Source organism: Puma concolor, chromosome C2 (assembly GCF_028749965.1).
Source record: "Puma concolor isolate L17-30 chromosome C2, mPumCon1.1.hap2, whole genome shotgun sequence".
Classification (NCBI taxonomy): Eukaryota; Metazoa; Chordata; class Mammalia; order Carnivora; family Felidae; genus Puma; species Puma concolor.
Genome location: NC_141675.1, coordinates 1,780,439 through 1,798,751, shown reverse-complemented (window position 1 = coordinate 1,798,751; position 18,313 = coordinate 1,780,439). Strand labels below are relative to the sequence as shown.

General features: G+C 40.1%; 1 protein-coding gene across 50 annotated transcripts in view; it reads right to left on the bottom strand.

The window, feature by feature from the left end:
• CLASP2 (cytoplasmic linker associated protein 2) overlaps positions 1-18,313 on the bottom strand; it is a 185,310-nt gene that overhangs the window by 26,889 nt on the left and 140,108 nt on the right. For 30 of the 50 annotated variants that reach the window (XM_086720337.1, XM_086720293.1, XM_086720298.1 and 27 more), the window contains 2 exons: positions 17,983-18,061; positions 13,662-13,805 (listed from right to left, as the gene is read on the bottom strand). In XM_086720337.1, coding sequence (XP_086576463.1) covers positions 13,662-13,805; positions 17,983-18,061 — 223 coding nt within the window. Of the gene's footprint in view, positions 1-13,661; positions 13,806-17,805; positions 17,857-17,982; positions 18,062-18,313 lie in introns of all 50 variants that reach the window. The other 20 variants (XM_086720288.1, XM_086720290.1, XM_086720296.1 and 17 more) reach the window with 1 other exon arrangement.

Here is an 18,313-nt window from a genome sequence, read left to right as displayed (position 1 = left end):
GCCATTACCAAGAGTTGGATACTTAACCGACTGAGCCACCCAGGTGCCACATCATTTATTTTTTTTTTTTTGAGGGTAAGAAGGGAAGACAAAAATTGTCAAAAATATAATCTGGCACTCAATGGCAGCAGTTAACCGGTCTCTGGGGTTATTTTTTTAAGTTAAAAAAAAAAAGTATTTTGAGCTAGAGACGGAGGGAGGGAGGGAGAGGCAGGGGCAGGCACAGAGAGAAGGTCAAGCAGGCTCTGCATCGTCAGCACAGACCTGATATGGGGCTTGATCTCACAAACTACGAGATCATGACCCGAGTTGAAACCAAGAGTCGAACGCTTAACCGACTGAGCCACCCAGGTGCCCCAAGACCGTTTCCTTTCCAGGGTTATTCTACCAAGATACACCACTTCAGTTTTCCTAATAAATAACTACAAAAAGACGGACAGAAATACCTAAGTATGGGTATCCCACACCCTTCAAAAATTCCCGTTGTACCACTTGACTTTTATGAAAGACCTACCACAGGACCTGCTTTCCCTAACCAAAAGGAAAACAAAGATCCTCACTTTTATAAATAAAGGCAAAAAGCCAAAATACATTCAACATTTGTTTTGCACTGAGCCTGTACTCCAAGCAGTAAGAAGGGCGTCACCAAGCTCCTTCCCCAGGAACTACACTCAGCATCTCAGCATTAAGCATCCCTTTGTTGAACTGTGTTGTGTTGTGTGTGCTTTATCTTGACTTGTGCTGTGTGTCTGTTAGCAAGCTGCATCCCAAGGTGTCAGAAAAGACGAAGAGGGAACTCTCAAAAGTTTTTCCATGGAAATTAATGGGACTGCTTCTTTGCTTTACACATTTTGGTGTATGAAAGGTTTCACACAACAGTCTACTTTCGGATAGCAGGGGAAACTTGTATATCCCTAAGCTATACAAAGCCCATCCAGAGCAACTTAATACTTACTTTTCATTATATAAGTGAAAAACTAGTCTAACGTTTGGGTGGAAATGGGAACAAAACAAAGCTTACTCAGATCAGTTAAGAAAACTTATAAATTTACTTTCTTCTTTTAAAATAACCAACTGAAGGGCGCCTGGGTGGCTCAGTCAGTTGGGCGTCCGACTTCAGCTCAGGTCATGATCTCACAGTCTGTGAGTTCGAGCCCCGCGTCGGGCTCTGTGCTGACAGCTCAGAGCCTGGACCCTGCTTCCCATTCTGTGTGTCCCTCTCTCTCTGCCCCTCCCCTGCTCATGCTCTGTCTCTCTCTGTCCCAAAATATAAATGAAAACATTAGAAAAAAATTAAAAAAAAAATAACTGAGTTACTGAAAGCCAAACTTTGAAATTCAGATTTCAAAGAAACTTAATGAGAGGAGAAAGAAACCCACATAGTTCACAATCATGACTCAGAGGGAAATGTGTGCATCTGATTCTGGGCGTGTTCAGATCCCAGTCTTAGAAAACTTAAGCGTCCTGAGTTTACGACATCTGAATATGCAACACTAGTAGAATGGTTACATTCTGTTCCACTGGTGCAACGGCAGACCGCACAACACAGCCTTGGACGGTGACGGAGTTGAATGCACGAGATCGGCAGAGGGCTATCAGACGCTGCCGAAGGAAAGATCTAATAAAACCACAGCTGTGACATAAGCCCATTTTTCTGGAAACGACAAAACACCATTGTGTGGGTATGCACTCGAACACAGTGCTTAAATGAAACTGCGTGTATTCTGAAGCAAAACTTTATGGTCTCTTTTGGAAAATATTAAAACTACCTCGTTTATTTGAGCCAATGAATTAAGGTACACTTTATTCCATCTAGGGTTTATTCTGCTGTATGAGACTCAGCTTTCTTTCCTCCCAGAGACAGAGAACCCAGCTGTTCCAAAACCACTTCCCGGTCAGCGTATCCTTTCCTTGTGACTCCAAGTGACACCCTTATTGTGAGTTAACCTCCCAAATAAACCTAAGTGTCTTTGATCCTCTATGTTCTATCACCTATTTCTCTATTTCTGCATTAAGTAATATGGGTTTAAGTTGCATGATTTAAAATGCAATAGTTTGTGAGTATATTTTGATAAAGCCCGTTTTCATTAGTTTATATTGTAGTATCACATTTTTTTTTACTAGATACATTTTTAAAAAAATGTTTATTTTGAGGGGTGGGGGAAAGGCAGAGAGAGAGGGAAAAGAGAATCCCAAGCAGGTTCCATGCCGTCAGTGCAGAGCCTGACATGGGGCCGATCTCATGAACTGAGACCATGACCTGAGTCGAGATCAAGAGTTGAAGCTTAACTGAGACACCATGGTGGCCCGAGATTTTAATTAATTAACTTACTTCTTTCACAGCATAAACCAGGTCTTTATTAGAGTACTGTATCCCATTTCTGTCTTTTTATTTTTTTAAAGATTTGATTTTTAAGTAATCTCTACACCCAACGTGGGACTTAAACTCACAACCCTGAGATCAAGAGTCCTACACTCCACTGACTGAGCCAGCCAGGTGACTCCCTCCTTTTTTTAAAAGTTTTTACCGTTAGTCAGCATAACAGTGTTATCAGTTTCAGGTGTATAATACAGTAATTCAACAACTCCACACATCACCCCGTCTTCATCAGAAGTGTGCTCCATTACCTATTGAATCTCCCCACCAATCTCCCCTCTGGTAACCTTCAGTTTGTTCTCTATAGTTAAATTTGTTTCTGGGTTTCTCTCTTCTTTTTTTCCCTTTGCTGCTGCTGCTTTTTTTTTAAGTTTATTTATTTTGAGAGAGAGAGAGAAAGAGAGAGAGAGAGAGAGAGAGAGAGAGAGAGAAGGAGCAGGGGAGAGAGAGAGGGAGAGAGAGAACATGTGCACGCATGCAGGGGAGGGACAGAGAAAGAGGGAGACAGAGAGAATACCAAGCAGGCTCCACACTGACAGTGTGATGTAGGGTTCAAACTCACAAACTATGAGATCATGACCTGAGTCGAAACCAAGAGTTGGATGCTTAACCCACTAAGCCATCCAGGTGCCGCACTTGTTTTGTTTCTTAAATTCCACATGAGTGAAATCATATAGTATTTGTCTTTCTCTGACTTATTTTGCAAAGGATTATACTCTCTAGCTCCATCCATGTCATTGCAAATGGCGAGATTTCATTCTTTTTTATAGCTAATATTCCACTATGTATGTATACCACATCTTCTTTATCTATTCATCTATAGATGGATACTTAGGCGGCTACCATAATTTGGCTATTATAAACAAAACTGCTATAAACATAGGGGGATATGCATCCCTTCGAATCAGTGTTCATGTATTTCTTGCGTAAATATCCAGTAGTATGACTACTGGATCGTACGGTAGGCCCATTTTTAATCTGAGGAACGTCTATACTGTTTTCCACAGTGGTTGCACCAATCTGCATTCCCACCAACCACACAAGAAGGTTCCTTTTCTCTACATCCTCACCAACACTTGTTTACTGTGTTTCTGATTTTAGCCATTCTGGCAGATGTGAAGCGGTAACTCATCGCAGTTTTGATTTGCATTTCCGGGATGATGAGGGATTTTGAGCATCTTTTCATATGTCTGTTGACCATCTGTATGTCTTCTTTGGAGAAATGTCTGTTCGGGTCTTCTACCCATTTTAAATTGGATTGTATGTTTTTTGGGTGTTGGGTTTGATAAGCTCTTTATATATTTTTGAGTTCTGTGGCAAACCTCTGTGTTGAACAAGTCTGTCGGCACGTTTTCTTTTTTGATTTTAGAGAGCGGGGTGGGGGGGAGAGAGAGACAGCATGAACAGGGGAGAGGGGCAGAGGTGAGAGAGAATCTTTTTTTAATTTTATTTAATGTTTATTTATTTTTGACAGAGCGAGCAAGCAGGGAAGCAGCAGAGAGAGAGGGAGACCCAGAATCCGAAGCAGGCTTCAGGCTCTGAGCTGTCAGCACAGAGCCCAACGTGGGCCTCGAACTCACAAACCGTGAGATCATGACCTGAGCCAAAGTTGGACGCTTAACCGACTGAGCCACCCAGGGGCACCCCGCCTTTTTTTGGAAAAAAAAAAAAATTATTTGATGTTTAAGAGAGAATCTTAAGCAGGCCCCATCTTCAGTGTGAAGCCTGATGTGGGGCTCGATCTCACAACCATGAGATGATGACCTTAGCTGAAATCAAGAGTTGGCCATTCAACTGACTGAGCTACCCACATGCTCCCGGCACACTTTTTCAAACAGCATTTACTCATTTTGCGTCTCTGTGTCACATCTGATAATCCTTGCAACATTTCAAACTCTTCCACTGTGATCTCTTACGTTACTTTGTAATTCTTTGGGGGTACCGCAAATTGTGTCCAAACGAGATAGCAATCGATACATGTTGTGTGTGTTCTGACAGCCCCACTGAGCAGCTGCTCCCGTCTCTCTCCTTCCCCCCAGACCTCCCTGTTCCTTGACACACAGCCGTGTTGAAATGAGGCCAATTAGGGGCGCCTGGGTGGCGCAGTCGGTTAAGCTCCGACTTCAGCCAGGTCACGATCTCGCGGTCCGTGAGTTCGAGCCCCGCGTCAGGCTCTGGGCTGATGGCTCAGAGCCTGGAGCCTGTTTCCGATTCTGTGTCTCCCTCTCTCTCTGACCCTCCCCCGTTCATGCTCTGTCTCTCTCTGTCCCAAAAATAAATAAATGTTGAAAAAAAAATTAAAAAAAAAAAAAGAAATGAGGCCAATTAATAGCTCCACAACGGCTTCTACGCGTTCAAGTGAAAGAAAGCGTTGCGTGGGTCTGACGTTAAATCCAAAGCTAGCGGTGATTAAGCTTAGGAAGGCAAGTCAAAAGCCAAGACAGGCCAAAACCTAGGCCTCTTGTGACACACAGCCAACTTGTGACCGCAAAGGAAAGGTGCTTGAAGGAAACTGAGCATGAATGGTAAGAAAGCAGAACAGCTTCATGGCTGATCCAGACCTAGTTTCAGTGGTCTGGAGAGGAGATCAGAGCAGCCACAACGCTCCCTTAAGCCAAAGCCTCATCCAGAGCAGGGCCCTAACTCTCTTCAATTCCTTGAAGCCCGAGATTGGTGAGGAAGCCACGGAAGTTGGCTCGTGAAGTTGAAGGAAAGGAGCCGTCTCCATAACCGACAGGTGCAGGGTAGCACAGCCAGCACGGGAGTCCCAAAAAGTTGCTCAGAGGACCCAGCTAGGGCGATCCCTGAAGGTCGCTGACTAAACAGCAGATTTCCAGTGTAGACGGAGCAGCCTTGTATCAGGAAGGAGATGCCACCTCGGACTTTGACGGCTGGAGAGATCAGTGCCTGGCTTCAGAGGACAGGGTGACTCTCTTGTTAGGGCTAATGTAGCTGGTGACTTTAAGTCGAGGCCAGGGCTCCCATCATTGTGAAAATCCTGAGACCCTTAAGTATTGTGTTAAATCTACTCTCCTTGTGCTCTGTAAATGAAACAACAACGCCGGAAGGACAGCTCATCTGTTTACACGGTTTCCTGAATATTTTAAGCCACCGCTGAGAACTATTGAAGGAAAGAAGATTCCTTTCAAAATATTACTGATCATGACAATGCACCGGTACCCAAGAGCTACAGTGGAGATGTGCAGTAAGAATTCACGTCGGGTTCGTGCCTGCTAACACCATATCCGTGCTACAGCCCATGGATCACAAGCTAATTAAAAAAATATATGTTTCTTTAATATTTACTTTTGAGAGAGAGAAAGAGAGAGAAAGAGAGAGCAGGGAAGGGGCAGACGGAGACAGAGGATTTGAAGCAGGTTCTGTGGTGACAGCAGAGAGCCCAACGTGGGGCTCGAACTCACGAACCGTGAGATCGTGACCTGAGCTGAAATCAAGAATTAGACACTTAAATGACTGAGCCACCCAGGCGCCCCGAAGTAATCTTGACTTTGATGTCTTCTTACTTAAGAAATACATTTTGAGGGCACCTGGACGGCTCAGTCGGTTAAGTGTCTGACTTCAATTCCAGCTCAGGTCACGATCTCACGGTTCCTGAGTTCAAGCCCTGCCCCGGGCTCTGCACTGGCAGCACAAAGCCTGCTTGGGACTCTCTCTCTCCCTCTCTCTGCCCCTCCCACTCAAGTTCTCTCTCAAAAACAAAAAAGAAACAGAAATACATTTTGTAAGGCTACCGCTGCCATAGTGATTCTTCTGATGGATCTGGGCAAAGTAAATTGAAAATCTTCTGGAAAGGATTCACCATTCTAGATGCCATTAAGAGCATTTGTGATTCATGGGAAGAGGTCAAAGTATCAACACTAACAGGAATTTCAAAGAAGCTGCTTCCAGCCCTCAAGGATAACTCTGAGGGATTCAGGACTTCAGGGGAGGACGCAACTGCCGATGTGGTGGAAACAGTGAGAGAACTGGAAAGAGAAGTGCAGCCTGCAAATGTGCCCAGACTGCCGTAATCTCTTGACAGAACTGGGAGACGAGGAGATGCCTCTTACGGATGAACAGAGAAAGTGGTTTTTTGAGATGAAAGCTATTCCGGGTGAGCATGCTGTGAAGACTGTTGAAGTAACAGCAAAGGATTTAGACTATTACATAAACTTAGTTGATAAAGGAGCAGCAGGGTTTGACACGACAGACTCCAATTTTTAAAGAAATTCTGTGGGTAAAATGCTATTAAACAGCATCTCACGCTACAGAGAAATCTGTTGGAAAAGGAAGAGTGGATCGATGTGGGGAACTTCACAGTCTTATTTTTTAAACATGAATTCTTAATGATTTTATTTTGAGTTAGTTATTTTACAACAGTTTTAAAACTTTGAGTGTAGCTGATACCCAACGTGACATTGTTTCAGGTATACAACATAGTGACTTGACTTCTCTATTATTCTATGCTCACCGCAAGTGTAGCTACCGTTTGTCGCCAAGCAATGCTGCCATGACATCCCTGATTATATTCCTTCCGTGGTACCTCTTATAACTGTGACTTATTCACTCCGTAACTGGAAGCTGGTATTTTCCATTTTCCTTTACCCATTTTTCCCATTCCCCGCCCCGCCGCCCCCGGCCCCTTTCCCTCTGACAACTGTTTGTTTTCTATACTTATAGGTCCCATTCTGCTTTTTGTTTATTCATTTGCTTTGTTTTGTAGATTCCACATAAGTGAAATCACATGGTATTTGTCTCTCTCAACCTGACTTCTTTCACTTAGCATAAGACCCTTTAGGTTCATCCATGTTGTTGCAAATGGTAAGATCTCAACCTTTTTTTTTTTTATGGCTAGTAATAGATCTCAACCTTTTTTTTTCTTTTTTTATGGCTAGATGAATAGATCCATTCATCTATCAAAGAACACTTGAGTTGCTTCCATATCCTGGCTATTATAAATAATGCTGCAATAAACACAGGGGTGCAAAAGACCTTTTCAAATTAGCATTTTCACTTTCCTTGGGTAATAACCAGTAGTGGAATTATTGAATCATATAGTATTTCTATAGTTGTCTGAGGAATCTCCATACTGTTTCCTTTAAAAAAAGGAAACTTCTGCCTTTAAAAAAAAAAAATTTTTTTTTAATGTTTATTTATTTTTGACAGAGAGACAGAGCATGAGCAGGGGAGGGGCAGAGAGAGAGAGACACAGAATCTGAAACAGGCTCCAGGCTCTGAGCTGTCAGCACAGAGCCCGACACGGGGCTCGAATTCACAGACCGCGAGATCGTGACCTGAGCCAAAGTCGGACCTCAACGGACTGAGCCACCCAAGCGCCCCAACTTCTGCCTTATTTCAAGAAACTGCCACAGCCATGGCTTCAGCAACCACCGCCCTGACTAGTAAGTAAACACTGAGACAAGCCCCTCCACTTGCCAAAAGATTACGGCTCTGAAATCTCAAATGATAATTAGCATTTTTTAGCAGTGTTTTTAAATTAAGCTATGTACTTTTTTTTTTGACATAATGTTTTTGCACACTTAATAGGCCACAGCATAAAGATAACTTTATATACACTAGGAACTGCAAATAATCATGTGACTTGGCTTTATTGCAGTGGTCCGGAACTAAATTTGCAGTTTTCTTAAGTATGCCTGCCTATATAAGGTTTTAAAATCAGGAAGTGTGAAGTCCTCCTACTTTGTTCTTTTACAAGATTGCTTTGGTTATTATGGGTCTCTTGCAATTCCACATGAATTTTGGAAAGAGCTTGTAAATTTCTACAAATTTCTGGGATTTTGATAGGGATGACATTTCACCTGTAGATCCCTTTGGGTGGTATTGCCATCCTAACAACATAAAGTCTTCTCATCCATGAACATGGAATGTTTTTTGGTTTATTTAAATCCATAATTTCTCTCAAAACTGTTTTGTAGTTTCTACTATAAATTTTGCACATCTTTTGTTAAATTTATTCCTACAGATTTTAATCTTTTCGATGCAGTTGTAAATGAAAGTGATTTCTGAGTTTCATTTCTGGATTACTCATTTCAAGGGTTTAGAACTATAACTTCTGTATAGCGTTTTATATCCTGCCGCCTTGCTGAACTTGTTTATTAGTTTTAATAGTTTTTTAGTGATTCCTTAGGATTTTTTCTACATATAATCGTATCATTTGCAAATGGAAATAGTTTTACTTCTTTCTTTCCAATCTGGATGCCATTTATTTATTTGTTTGTTTAGCTTTAAATTCAATTTAGTTAACATACAGTGTAATCTTGGCTTCAGGAGTAGAACCCAGTGCTCATCCCAAAGAATGCCCTCCTTAATGCCCACCATCCATGAGATGGGATCTTTAGCCCATCCTCCTCCCCCATCTCCCCTCCAGCAACCCTGTTTGGTCTCTGTATTTAAGAGTCTTTTATGGTTTGCCTCCTTCTCTGTTTTTATCTTATTTTTCCCTCCTTTCCCCTATGTTCATCTGTTGAGTTTCTCAAATTCCACATATGAGTGAAATCATAAATCTGGCTTTCTGATTTCATGTAGGGTAATACCCTCTAGTTGCCATTTGCAACAACGTTTATCCACATTGTTGCAAATGGCAAGACTTCATTCTTTTTCACTGCTGAGTAATACTCCATTGTGTTTATGTATGTGTATGCTTGTGTGTATCCATTCAACAGTCAATGGACATTTGGGCTGTTTCCCTGATTTGGTTATTATTGATAGTGCTGGTATAAACATTGGGGGTGCCCCTTTCAATCAGTACTTTTTTAGTGTTTGTTTTTGAGACAGAGTGTGAGCGGGGGAGGGGCAGAGAGACAGGGAGACCAAATCTGAAGCAGGCTCCAGCCTCTGAGCTGTCACACAGAGCCTGATGTGGGGCTCAAACCCATGAACCAGATCATGACCTGAGCTGAAGTCAGACACTTAACCAACTGAGACACCCAGGTGCTCCAAATCAGCATTTTTGTATCCTTTAGATAAGTTCCTGGTAATGCAATTGCTGGGTCACAGGGTAGTTCTATTTTTAATTTCCTGAGGAACCTCCATACTGTTTTTCAGAGTGGCTGCACCAGTTAGCATTCCCACCAACAGAGCCTAGAGGGTTCCCCTTTCTCCACATCCTTGCCAACATCTGTTGTTTCCTGAGTTGTTAATTTCAGCCATTGTGACAGGTGTGAGGTGGTACCTCATTGTGATTTTGATTTATATTTCCCTGATGATGAGTGATGTTGAGTATTTTTCATGTGTCTGTTAGCCATCTGGATGTCTTCTTTGGAAAAGTGTTTATTCGTATCTTCTGCCCATTTCTTGACTGGATAATTTTTGGGGGGGTGTTGAGTTTGGTAAGTTCTTCATAGATTTTGGGACACTAACCCTTTATCCAATATGCCACTTGCCAAGGATGCCTTTCATTTCTTATTTTTTCCTGTCATAGCTAGAACCCCCAGTTGAATAGAAATAGAAATTGCTGAGTTGTACATATTTTTAGACATAAGGGTACTGCACACTTAGACCAGAGTAGAGTGTAACGCATAGTATATACTGAATTGTAGAGTATATGTGAATAGAAATGCTAAGAGCAGACATCCTGTCTTCCTCCTAATTTCAAGGAGGAAGCATCCGGTCTTTTACCATTAAGTATGATTTTAGCTGTGGATATTTGCAGGTACCCTCTCTTGGGTTGAGAAAGTTCTCTTCCATTACCAGTTTTTTTTGGTTTTGTTTTTTGGGGGGGGTTAAATCATGAAAGGATGTTAAGGTTTTGCCAGTTGTCTTTTTCTTTTTTTTCCCAGATTTATTTTTAAGTCATCTCTACACCCAACATGAGGCTCAAACTTACAACCATGAGATGGAGAATCCCATGCGCCACCACCTGAGCCACCCAGGGACACCACCAGATGCCTTTTCTATTGATATGATCACATGTCTTGTCTTGTGACTGGCAGGGGGTATTACATTAACATACTTTCAGATGTTAATTTAACCCAGCATTCCTGGGATAAATCCCATTTACTTGTGCGTGGTGTATAATTCTATGTTGCACGATTTAGTTTGTTAATATTTTGTCAAGGATTAAATGCATCCATATTTGTAAGAGATACTGGCCTGTAGGCTTTTGTGTGTGTGTGGGGGGGGAGGGGGGGCATCTTTGTCTGGTTTTGGTATCAAGGTAAAACTGCCCTCATAGAATGAGCTGGAAAGTGTTCTTTCTTCTGTTTTTTGAAAGAGTTTCTAAAGAACTGGTATTAATGTTTGCTGGAATTCACCAGTGAAGCCATTTGAGCCTGGGCCTCTCTCTGTGGGTTCTTTTTTGATTACTAAGTCAATCTCTTTACTTGTTTTTCATTTTTAATTCTAGTAATGTAAGTCTCTTTTCTTCTTTGTCAATCTAGTTAAAAGTTTGCCAATTTTGTTGATCTTTCAAAAAACCAGCTTTTAGTGTCACTGATTATCGTTTTTGTATTTTGTTAATTTGTGCTTTAATCTTATGTCTTCCTGTTTACTTTAGGGTTAGTTTGTTCTTTTTCCCATGTCATAGGTGGCAGTTAAGCTTTCTAATTTAAGACCTTTCTTCTTTTTTATAATAGGCATTAACACTTATAAATTTCCCTCTAAGCACTGCTATGGCTGCATCCTGTAAGTTCTGGTAGATCATGTCTCCATTTGCATTCACCTCACTGTATTTTTCTAATTTCCCTTTTGAGTTCTTCTTTGATCCACTGGCGATTTAGAAGTTACCTAATTTCCACATATTTGTGAGCCCTCCACACTTCTGTGTTACTAATTTCTAGTTTCATTCCATTGTGGTGAGAGAACATTCTCTGTATTATTTTCATCCTTTTAAGAAAGCTACTGAGGTTTATCACCTAGCATGTGGTCTTATCCTGGAGAATGTTCCATGTACATTTGAGAAGAAGGTAATATTCTGCTTCTGTTGGGTAAAGCGTTCACCATTAGAAACAAAGGTCAAAAAATGTATGCTCCGTGCTCTTCTTTGTAGTAAATATTGAAGATAATGATTCACAAAGGAAGAGAGTGAGCAATGCCACATGTAGGATGCAAGAAATGATGGGTGAAGACGAAGTCTCAGGAAGATGGCGAGAAGAACAAAAGGTCTAAGAAGGGCCTCCCCATGGAATAAATAAATAAATAATTTACGTCTTTGAGCACACGGAAAATGTTAGCCATAAGCATGTTGCAGAGATGGTGAAAATATGAACAGATAAACATTAAAAAAAACCCAGGCAAATGAAAAACAAGGCAAATTATTTACACCACGACAAAACTCTTATAAGAAAAGAAGGAAGCAACAGACCACTTGGTATAGGAGTGAATACTTCCACAGTCAAAAGGTAAATTGATTCCATTGATTACCAGTATCTGATTCATACGTATTCTGAAAATTATGGGGAAAGGTACACGAAAAGATGTGGGAATGGTATGGGTTAAGCTAAGTTCTTATGTACAAAGGAAGATAGAAAGCTACTCATGGCTAGATTTATCAACAGATCAATAGATCATGCCCAAAATGAGTAAATCAGGAAACACTGTAAATTCTTATCTGAAATACACTGGTGCATGCAAGTGGAAACATCTGGACTACAGTTGACCCTTGAACAATGCAGCGGTTAGGGACACCAACCCTGTGCAGTCAACTCTGCACTTTTTATAAGTTGATTCCCCCTAAACTTAATTACTAATAGCCTACTGTTAACCAGAAACCTTAATGGCAATATAAACAGCTGATTAACATACCTTTTGTATGTTATATGTATTATATACTGTATTCTTTTAATAAAATAAGCTACAGAAAAGATGTTATTAAGAAAATCATAAGGAAGAGAAAATACATTCACAGAACTATGCTATAAAAAAAAAATCTGCATGTAAGTGGATTGGCACAGTCCAAATCTGTGTTGTTCAAGGGTGCACTGTATTTTTTTTGTTTTTATTCACTTTATTTATTTTTTTGATCATGATACGTGTACTCTTTAATCACCCTTCTGTATTTCCCCCATCCCTCTCAGTTTTTTTCTACAGTTAGGAGTCTGTTTGGGGTGCCTGGGTGGCTCAGTCAGTTGAGCATCTGATTCCAGCTCATGATCTCGTGGTTTGTGAGTTTGAGCCCCACGTCGGGCTCTGTGCTGATAGCTTGGAGCCTGGAGCCTGCTTCAGATTCTGTGTCTCCCTCTCTCTCTGCCCCTCTCAGAGCTCATGCTCTTTCTCTTTCTCTCAAAAATAAACAAACATTAAAAAAAAAAAAAAAAAAAAGAAGAGTGTTTCTTGGCTTGTCTTTTTTTCCACCTTTGTTTTGTTTCTTAAGTTCCACATGAGTGGGATCATATGGTATTTGTCCTTCTCTGACTTATTTTGCGAAGCATTATATTTTCTGGCTCTATCCGTGTTGTTGCAAACGGCAAGATTTCATTCTTTTTTTATGGCTGAATAATATTCCACTGTACATGTATATGCTACCTCCTATCCATTCATCAATTGGTGGACACTTGGGCTGCTTCCATAATTTGACTATTGTAAATAATGCTGCTATAAACATAGGGGTAAATGTATCCCTTTGAATTAGTGTTCTTGTATTTTTTGGGTAAACACCTAATAGCGTAATTCCTAGCTCATAGGGTAGTTGTTCTATTTTTAATTATTTGAGGAGCCTCCATACTGTCTCCCAGAGTGGCTGCACCAATTTGCATTCCCACCAGCCAAGCAAGAGGGTTCTTCAGTCTCTACATCCCCACTAATACTTATTGTCTCCTGTGTTTTTGATTTTAGCCATTCTGACAGATGTAAAGTGACAACTCATTGTGGTTTTGATTTGCATTTCCTTGATAATGAGTGACGTTGAGCATCTTCCCATGTTGGTTTGCCATCTGTATGTCTTCTTTAGAGAAATGTCTGTTCATGTCTTCTGCTCATTTTGAAAACTGGATTATTTGTTTTTAGATGTTGAGTTCTGTAGTTCTTTATGTATTTTGGATACCAAAAAGGGTCAACTATATTTTGAATGGTTACAAGATTAGAGGTTGGGAGGACTGTGGCAATGAGAGTTGGTTTCTTATTCTAAGTTTGAAAACTATACTCATATTAACTGGATAAAATTTTAAATCATTTAAAAGAGAAGATAAAAAAACAAGTCTTCGTATCACCAAGTAAATAAATCAATACTAACCGGTAATGTCCAGAAATATTAATTCCCTTTGTTGGCAATCCAAAATGACTGACTTGTTTTTCTAATTTACCTTCTAAATCTTACGTTAAAACATACCTTCCGAACATCAGAACTTTTGGGTTCTGTTGTCCAAGTGATGACCCGAGACACTGCCAGGCGAGTTTCACTGGAATTTATAAAATCTCCTGGATCCATCTGCTTGGCCAGAGTTTCTATGTATTTAAGGATAGCAACTTTCACCTGCAGAGGTAAGCAAATGAGAGAGGACAACCAGATGGTCACTGAGGGATACTGACTACACTTCAAAAGCAATCAGGTGATTATTTTTCAAACCAATACGAAACGAAACATCAACAATAACAAAAAAGAAATTACATAACCACCTACATACCTGAGGTACAAATACATGGAAATGTGGATTTTTGTTTTCACATATAGCAGAACTTTTAAATCCCAGGTGTTTCATTCCCTGTGTCTGAACTGCTGAAGACTCTCTTGACAAGATTATACCCTTCTCCTTGAGTCGGCCTTCAGAGCTTACAGCTGACTCTTGTCTACATTTCCCTGGGAGCCAGTCTTTATAAATTAAGTGTAATTTGGCTTTTGGGGAAATGAACCAAAGTATTCTGGAAATAAGGTATCATAAACCAAGTAAGTAATCAAGGTGGGCAATACAGGTTTTTGTGCCAAACATACAGTAACATTCACCCCATGAGATCCAGAACCACCTTTCATTTTTATTTATTTATTTATTTATTTATTTATTTATTTATTTATTTAATTTATTTTTTCTATTTTTATTTTTTTGGGACAGAGAGAGACAGAGCATGAACGGGGGAGGGGCAGAGAGAGAGGGAGACACAGAATCGGAAACAGGCTCCAGGCTCTGAGCCATCAGCCCAGAGCCCGACGCGGGGCTCGAACTCACGGACCGCGAGATCGTGACCTGGCTGAAGTCGGACGCTTAACCGACTGCGCCACCCAGGCGCCCCCAGAACCACCTTTCAAAAGAAGTGTCACAAAAAAGTTTTACACAAGGACCGCTGGAGCAAAGACAACATTTCTTTGTAATTCCTGAGGTTTGGGTGCCTGGTATAGGTGGGGTGTGGTCAAACGCAGGCTTCAAAATCAGGTGGGGCAGAGCGTACGTGCTTCTTCCGTAGGCTCAGCCTTTGTTATCCTTAGAGTGAGCCGCTGTTCAATTACCGCCATTCTCTCAGGGATGTGAGGGCAGAAGCACCGGCTGAGAAAAACTTTGAGAAGTCACATCTTCTAACACCCTAGCGGTTCTAGACAAGGACTCTGAAAGACTCTGCTAGTGCGGTTTAGAAGTGGCAGCTGGCAAACCGCACAGCTAGATAGAGCAGGTGTTACGTAGAGCAACATATTAAACACCCACTTGCTGACTTAGATAAAGGAAGGCGTGTATGATTAAAACAGCAACATTGAAAAAATACTGCCAAAGACGAAGATAATCAGGTTTTCAATGTTCTGTCTCCCCTTGTTATTGATCTTAAGATGTTACTTGTCTCACTAAACCCAAATAAGGTCTTTGGGAGGTACTGTGCCAAGTTTTATGTAAAGGAAGCAAAGTGTTAATATAAGGTTCTGACTCTTGCACATTTTCCCCCTTTGGCTTCCAGTTTAAAAAAAAGGGGGGGGATCAGATTACATTCTTCATTTCAAAATGATTAAAGTTTTAAAACTTTTTTTATATGTTTATTCATTTTTGAGAGAGAGAGAGAGAGCACGTGCAAGTGTGAACGGGGGAGGGGCAGAAAGAGAGGCGGCGGGGCGGGGGAGGGGGGGCGGCGGATAGAGGATCTGAAGCGGGCTCTGAGCCGACAGCAGTGAGCCTGATGCAGGGCTCGAACTCACAAACCTCAAGATCGTGACAGGAACTGAAGTCAGATGCTCAACGGACTGAGCCACTCAGGCGCGCCTCAAAATGAATACATTTTAAGAAGTAACTATAACTTTTAGATGTATTGAGAAAAAATTTGAGAGTTAATCCATCATCTGTCCAGGTAAAATGTCCAGTGGAGAGGGAAAGAGACTTATGATTAATTTTGCAGTAGCAGGCCTGATAAATTACAGTAGCACTTAATATTCTGGATTCCCAAAGCCGTGTCACCTCTCAGTGTGAATAACTGAACAGCAAGTACAGTGAATCAAAGAATGAACATCAATGTCATCGTTTTCAACTTGCTACCACCAATAACTGAATATATTTATTTGTTCTACGTGAGATTCAACTAGTGCAGTGTCTTAGCAATTTACGGAGGCATATAAGCTTTCAAGGGTTTCACAGAGTAGGTGCGTTTATAATACTACTAGGCAAAATAACCACAATACACACATAATAATCATTTGAAAGTTTAGATTTAAGTAGGATATTTCACGAGTTTATATACACAGTCTGTAATTTTAATAACATGAACATGCATTCAGAGAAGGAAAAATAATCTAGCTGCTAAAGTGTGTTTAACTTTACAACATATCTGTGAAACCCAGAAAAAGATCACCAAAATTATTCTTTTTAATATTACTCAGAATCACTCTGTATTGCTATTTCCCCCTATTCTATTGCTTCTTTTCTGACATTTAACCACATGACTGTGAGAAATAAATTTTCTCTTTTACCTGAAAGATCCATCATTTTTTATCAATAAAGAATTTTATAGATCTCATACACAAGTTGTTTGTGTATAACCTGTTTTTTCTATAACCTGTTCAGTGTTTTAATCTTAATCTGTCACCCAATTTAAAGTTACTTTTATTTTTGGCCTAAGGTATGGCTCCAATTTAACTTCTCCTTGTATCTTCAAGTATCAATTTAGGAGTTTTAGAGTGATTTTCCCCTACAACGTTGCCTGCATACGTGTGTGTATATAATCTATAATACATGTATATATAACATAAGATATAAAAGCCATATAGATAATGGCTTTTACAGATTTAGTCTGTAACTCCAGTACCCACTATGTTTCCCAATAGGAAAGCAAATTTTGATTAGTTTTGTTTCCCACTGGTTTTCTTTAGGCATTTAGCAACTGTATCTTCTCCCCGAACTCCCCTATGACCCTTATTTCTTAAGCTAATGGTTTAGACCTCCCTTTCTGCGGCCCCATGAAAAATCTCTACGTATATTTTCTACAGCACTTGAGTGCCTACTCCCTGGTACCTAAATCATAATCCTTACTACAGTTTATCATGCATTATAATAATGATAAGAAATTGTAAGTTTTATATTCCTAGGAGTGCCTTGCACAATGGCTAGAACAGAGAATGAATTCAAAACATATTTATCAATAATATCAAGTAAATTATTCTCCTGTAGGTCACGTTTTAAAATCAAAACAGATAGAATCCCTTTCACAAAGCAGCTCTGAGAAATTAACATTATGTCGAGTCTAAGTCAACCCTGGTAACAAACATAATTGTGAATTTTAAGGCAAAATCATATTCAGAAACTTAAAGGAAAATTGATCATTGGCAACAATGCTTGTAGAAATACATTTCGTGCAGAAGAGAGCAGAAAAACGTAAGGCTTTTAAATGCACATATGCTTGTTATTTCCCTGACTTTAATCTCATTTAATAAAACTAAGAAAACATCCCTGCTAAAGAATTTAGGGGCTTCTTTATTATTTGTTCTTTTATGTTTAAGTCACAAATTGGAATCCACCTCGTTTTCACATAAGTTAACTAGAAAATGTGTGCTAATAGCAATTGAGAAAGTTAACCCCGACTCTAAATTTTATGCACACATTAGAAATATCACATTGCACAAAGAAGAAAAAAGTTACCGTTTCAGTTAAAGAGAACTGGAGAACAGCAGGGAGATTAAACTTAAAATTTTTTGTTTACTAGAATAAATACACAGGCAAAACTGACAGTTTGCCCAAAATACCTATTCAAACTTCTACACTTAAAAAAACAACTGGGAAATCACAAACATAAGATGAGAGAGGACTTTATAGCATGAGTCTGCGTTACCAGCTCAGAGTTAGACGGCCATACTTGTGCTGCCTTCCAAATGGAGATCCCCAGGAAGCTTCTCCCAGAGACAGTCTGGCATTTGAGCCACATTTGAAACAAAATCTGTGCATGCTCAAAGTGAGGCTTACAGAGGTTAGTAGTTGAAAACAGATGCACACAAACATTCTCTGCAACACGGCAGCGTTTTTAAAGAGAGTCAAGAAAAGAAATAATGCAGATTAAAACAAAAACAAAAAAACCTTGGAGCTCCAAAAAGAGTGAAGCTGGTCCCGAAGCGCTGGCTTGAGTGTCTGAAAGTTTATAAAACAAAATCCACTGATGGAACAGCTTCTTATTAGACAGAAATATAAACGTCAACATTATTAACAAAACGCTTTAATTCCTTACAATGTCTTCGAAAGACTGCAAATTTTTACCTTCAAGCTTGGTGTTTGGGTCTGATCAACTGTAAATCTCATTAGAATATTGAATTGAAGATCATTTGGAAAAGATTCTCTGAAATAAGGAAAGAACAAAGCAGAACAAAAATTAATCAAGTAGACGTTTAGCAAACTAAACAGAAAGCTATGCTTACTACCAAAAACATCACATCACTCAAAGAGCACAACAAAGCAGTGTCTGTGAGTGGTACACAGTCTATGTCGGGCAGCACACAAGCTGTTCCCAGAACAATCTGAGCATCTGAATCTATGCCCTACTGGTGCTTAAAAACCAACACTACAGTGATAACGGTCTATCTTGCTTCAA